The following is a 6,000-nucleotide window of genomic DNA, read 5'->3' as shown; positions in this document are numbered from 1 at the left end:
TCTGCTTCATCAGGGCTGGGAGACTCTGTGACTGGGGCACAGCCCCAGTGGTCGAGCTGGCTAAGACGCCCGTCACGGATTTTAGGGAGGTCCCTAGTTCGAATCCTGGCTGGGGTAATATTTTTCGCAATAAGAATTTTAATTACCAGACACGGTCGACAAAAATCACCGATGTTATTAATTTAGTTACAACTTTGTTTTTTCCTGAGATTTATGAGATTTACTTCAACAATACTGTCATAAAATATTTTATTTACTTCGATAAAATATTGATACATTTTTTTTACTTCGATTAAAATATTTTTTCACAACAGAATGGAGATTGTTCTGATATCTTAATTATTAAAATAAACATTGATTTAATTTGATTATATATACATACTTTATTTATTATTTCCTGCAATATTTATCTGAACAGATAAAGATCGATTTGACGTCGACTAGATGTCGACTAGACGTCAATAAATTGTTCTAGCTTCCTAAATGTAATTTTTTACTGCGTTAAACTATATCGTTAAATTTTCTTTCTGCGTATCATTTCATATATATAAAACCATAGGCAAAATGTGATCGACGTCGAATCGATTATATATACAGTTTGAATCGACAAGACATCGACATCAGTGACAAAAAGAGATCGATGTCGATTTTAATTTCGATTTCATTTCGAACACGCGTATCGACATCCGTCGATTTGATGTCGGGTCGACATTTTTTGTCTCACTGGGTAGCGTCCAAAAAAACCAGCTATGTCCACCGCTGGATTCGAAATAGGATTTTGTCGTTCATTTATTAACTAAGCAGCGCACATTTCTCTGCGCCAAGCTCGCCACAAGAAAACTTTTAATTTTTTAAAATAAAGTTATAGAGCTGAAAATTTACTTTTGAAACTTTAATTTTATTGAATTAAATTTTTCTAAAAGCTGTCGGGAAATGATAATGTATTTGCATTTTTGCATTAACAACTAATGTTGGCATATTTAAATGTAAACTGTAAGAGGCGGCGATCACTTTACAGTGTTGAATCCATGTCATGGATCAATTACACCCAACATACATAGCATTTAGATTTACATTATTTCTGCTATATTGTGCTACTAGTTAGGTGACACGTTACGCTTACACGTCTACCAGATAATAGATTTTGCTCGGTTTTTTTACATGAATGTGGTATCAAATTACTTCCCTCAGATTTTGGTGTATATAATATTTAATGACAACTTGGCGATAAAGTGCTGGCTAATTCTTTACCGAGATCATATTTCATTTTTTTCAGAAAATATCATGTCTTATTACGTATCAAATTGGAAGAATAGTATAGATACCAAAAGGGTAAATGTAGAAGAGGATCATGTTGACTTTATCCATCAATCACATATGCGCAAAAACGGACTTCAAGATGAAGAGCTTCTACTTCTGGAGTCTCCGGAAATATATTCCGATATTAAAAGACGAGAAATTTCTTGTAATTATAATATAAATGGATTGCCTACTATATTTATAGACTACAAGATTGGAAAACGTGTATGTGTTATTTCCAAATATTATCTGCTAATGTTGTGTAAAAAATACTCATAATTTCACTTTATGCTGCAAGATTCTGTAATATTTGACATTTTTTCTTAATACAGGTACTCGTCGAAGACAGTTTCAGTATTTCAAAATCTTCATACCTGCAAGAAACAGATTATATTAATTCATCAGGTCGCCCATACTTAGAGAACATCCGTCATAATTGTGTTGGTATGTAATATTTGAATTTACAAATAAGGTATTATTAAAGAAAATATGCTTGTGTTCAGAAATAATTGCAGTTCTATTATTTACTTTGTAGATTTCGAGTTTCAAGAAGCTGTATATCCAATTAGGGTTTCTATACAGCAAGAACTGAATAGTTGGATTCCTGAGATAACAATGGAAATTTGGGCGCGAGATTCTGATCGGTGGTTTTTATTATGGATTGGAGGAATGCAGGTTCTTCGAAGTACACCACGACTGTTGTCCCCGGCTTTACGGGCCTGTGACTTTAAAACTAAAATGCTCAGATTAATATTTCCGTATGACGCTAAGGGAATACAGATAGATGCTGTAGAGCTCATCGGAACATCAGAATTGATTCAACCTAAAGATCCTAAACAGACTTTGACCGATCTATTAAAAGATATTAATTGCAGCTATCCTGACCGTAAGGATATGCACAATTTAACACCAGATTACAAAAATGCAAATCTGGATGTATATCAACTTATGGAAAAATTTTCCGACTATTGTATTATTCGTAAAAAAAGGTATTGTAATCTTCGATAGTAAGTAATATTCTATTTTTATTAATATTAACGGTTAATTAATTTCAACATTATTTTTAGCAATTTACATTTAAATAATGGAAAATTGAAAGGCATCACACCCTCTTCAAGTGAATTCAAGAAGCAACCACGTTGTGATTTTTCTATGCTTCCTGTAAGATATTCAACACATATTTAAAGAAGTTTCTTTCTTATAACAATATTTATTATAATATCGTGAATTAAAATTTTATATTTTATCCTTGCAGGAAGAGATGATACTAAAAATACTGGAATACTTAGATTTAAGGTCATTGTGCCTTATGAGCCAAACGAACAAACGCTTCAATCGATTAACACGAGATCCTTCGCTTTTTAAATATTTAAATATAGAATATTTGCGCATGTATAAGAAGTCTACCGATGATACTATTGGTGGTTTGCAGTGTAAAATTCTATCTAGCTTGGAATCCAGATGTGAGCACTTACAACAGTTGAAGCTTGTATTCTGCGACATTACTAGTCCACGTTTCGTAATGTTTCTTAGAACTTGTGGCTCGAAGTTAACGTTCTTGCGATTAGCTTCTTGCAAGATTGACAACGATATCCTCTATGAAATTGGAAAAACATGCAAAAACTTGACAGGTACGATTATGATTTTTAAAAATAAAGTTAAATTATGTCTGACTAATCATATACATTTTTTAGTGTTAAATTTGAGAAACTATGAATATAATATGGGCGACGCTCTGGACGAAGGATTGTTGTACCTCCAACATCTAAAATTTTTAGAAGAATTAACCCTTGAACATATACTTATAAGAGACGTTGAAACCCTTTGTACAATACTGCATGGAAAGCACCGATTACATTATTTACATTTGAATGAATATTTTGGACTTCTAAATATAAATGAAGTTTTAATACAATTACAAAATAAAGCATTGTTTTCAAACTTGGAAACAATAAAATTATCGGGCCGTGCTATTGATTTGCGGGGTATTGGTGCCCTAGCTGAGTTCAAGAATTTACGAATACTGAGCATTAAGACAAGGTATGCTAGATTTTCTTTTACATATTATTACATTTTTTATCGTAATTTATGTGTTTACTCTTGCAAGTATCATGAAATATAGATATAGTGTGTTGTTTTTCTCTTTGTTAGGAATCGCAATAATGGTGTGGTTTAGTTACAGCTGTGAATATACAATCGATAAGAATGACTGGCGGAAATTGTTCTCTTCCTGTCAACGTCTGGAGACAGTGCATTTGCCGTGCATTTTTAACAGTGTTATAGATGAAGCACTGACACACTGTAAAAATCTAAAAGAAGTACAGTTTTGGCACATACCTCAGATTCCCGAGAGAGTAGCAATTCTCGAGCAGTGTCCTAATCTGCGAATCCGTGTTATAAGAAGTAGCATTATTGACGAATTGCTGAAAAAATATCCACATGCGTCCATCTGCTTATATAACGATAATAATATCTGAGAGAACCCTTGAAATGTCTTCCTGATTAAATTCTAAGACGATTTTTTCTTTACCAAAATTTTCTTCGAAGCTTAGTTTTTGAATTATAAATAGAAATAACTAATAAAACGAACCTATCATCAATGTCACATCATGCTTTACCACCAGTCTTGCCTTCGTGTACCATCAAATCGTCCAACTTATCTCAATATAATAACAATCAATTTCAAATGAACTCATATGTGACACACTCAACATCAATACCAATTGCTTCAACATCCAGAAATCTATCTACTTCCGTACCAACAATTACTTCACCTGCATTATATTCATCGTCAGTACTTAGTCATTCTCAGACTTCAAACTCATCGTCAAAAGCACAATCAAGTCCACTGCCTACTTCAACACAATATCAAACTATTTTACCGGTATCTAATCATTCTAATCCTACAACCTCCTTTCCATCGACACTTATTAATTCTGGATCAGTACTTGTTCATCAAAATATAGACGATCAAAACGATGAACTAGAAACTTCTTATAAAGACAAAAGTCTCGGAAAAAATAAAACAGATAATGAAACAACTAATTCTGAGAGTTCTGACAATGAAAGCATTAACGGTGATTCTGGAATTTTTTCTAGGATTGCATTAGGGACGGGTAAATGTTCTAATTATTAATATCATTTTTATTAATACTACTTTTACAGCAAAAATAATGTAATTGTTAAATATGTTTTACGCTATTTAAATATCACGAAATGCAGAGTTGGGTAGAAATTAGTTAAAAATTAAAGTTAATATTGATGTTAAAAAGTTAATAATTTTTTACTTAATTTAGTTAATTTGCATTGTTACAGTGACAGATAGGGACATTCATTTCCAACAACCATTATTAAAAGCAATGATACAATCTCGCGAAAATCAATTAAAAATGGATGTCAATTCGAAGAAAACATTCCCGGTAGCGTACGCATTATAATTCTTACAATTTAATAAAAAACTGGATTTAAAAAACATTTTGTATGTAATTCTTTAGGTACCACTTCACTATTTTGAAAAGGGGGACAAAAAGGTATAAACACTGATCGACAAATAAAATTCAGCGAATTAATCTTGTATAATCATGTACCTTATTACTAAATTTTTTTTATATAATATTAAATATCACAGGTAGAAATAGCACCAAATTGTGGTTTTTATTTACCCAAAATTCGAGCATCAACTATAGAAACGGAAGCGGCTACTCGCGATGACTGGAAAATAATTGTACGTGAGACTCTTTTAGATGTCTATGGTTCAAGTATTGTAAACTATTCTGCCACTGGAAAAAGAGGTACTCGGCCAGGAATAGATTGCAAATTATTTAAAGGGTTATATGGCAAGTATATAAAATAATAATAAATAATAAATAATAAATAATATAAATAATTGGTACAAAATAATTGTTGAATTAAAATGTTGATTTTTCTAAAGATTGGGTAAATCAGAAAGCGTCTCAGTCAGTTTCTAAAAAAAATTTCATCGACTACATCAATAAAATGGCATCTAACAAACGGAAATATCAAAAGTCATCTAAATTGCAAATAAAAAAAAGAAAGATAAAAAATTGAAAGAGAAAATTACAAAGGAAAAAGAAAATTCGCTGGCTAAAAGATTTGGTAAATATTTTATCACTTTGAAGTATATTTTTTAACTATTTGATTTGATTATTATTATTAATTATGGGCTATATTAACTATTATTTATTGTCTAGATATTCCGATATTATCAAATGATCGAAATGATGAATTTAGTACAAATGATCAAATGATCGAATTTAGTACAAATATTCCAATGTCCACAAATACAAACTACGAGGAAAATGAGTACAGATTGACTACTCTATAATGATATAATGTAATATAATATTTAAAATATAATATATATATATATAATTAATATATTTATATTTATATTTATATGTATATGTATAGTGACAAAATATTTTATTTAGAATTATTTATTTATTAATTCTTTTAGATTATTTATTTTGCGATTCGTGTCACTTCTTATGTCTACTACTTTTACAGAGTTGAATTCAAGTGTACTCCCAACGAAACGCCCGCATATATTATTGTGAATAACAACTTATTCGACAGTAATTATAATGGAACAGAAGACTACTGTGTAATCGTTTCATCGAAATATCCCTATTGTATGTACAGAGAGCAATTGTAGCTGTCAAGAATAAGTGACTACGAGTT

The 6,000-nt window shown here is 31.0% G+C and overlaps 1 protein-coding gene across 2 annotated transcripts; it reads left to right on the top strand.

Moving 5' to 3' along the window:
• The first annotated feature begins 1,042 nt into the window (after positions 1-1,042).
• LOC105558702 lies at positions 1,043-3,421 on the top strand. 2 transcript variants are annotated; one of them, XM_012006531.1, is made up of 6 exons: positions 1,043-1,524; positions 1,632-1,743; positions 1,835-2,288; positions 2,367-2,460; positions 2,555-2,930; positions 2,994-3,421. In XM_012006531.1, exons 1-6 carry the CDS (start codon positions 1,162-1,164, stop codon positions 3,419-3,421), a joined length of 1,827 nt encoding a protein of 608 aa, XP_011861921.1. In that variant the 5' UTR covers positions 1,043-1,161. The 2 variants fall into 2 exon arrangements, with proteins under 2 accessions (XP_011861921.1, XP_011861920.1); XM_012006530.1 differs by having other exon boundaries at positions 2,555-3,421.
• The last annotated feature ends 2,579 nt before the right edge of the window (positions 3,422-6,000 follow it).

The sequence above is a fragment of the Vollenhovia emeryi genome, unplaced genomic scaffold, assembly GCF_000949405.1.
Source record: "Vollenhovia emeryi isolate VEMERY1.0 unplaced genomic scaffold, V.emery_V1.0 DF939318.1, whole genome shotgun sequence".
Classification (NCBI taxonomy): Eukaryota; Metazoa; Arthropoda; class Insecta; order Hymenoptera; family Formicidae; genus Vollenhovia; species Vollenhovia emeryi.
Note: the sequence above shows the minus strand (reverse complement) of the source record. Positions and strands in the feature narration are given on the sequence as shown.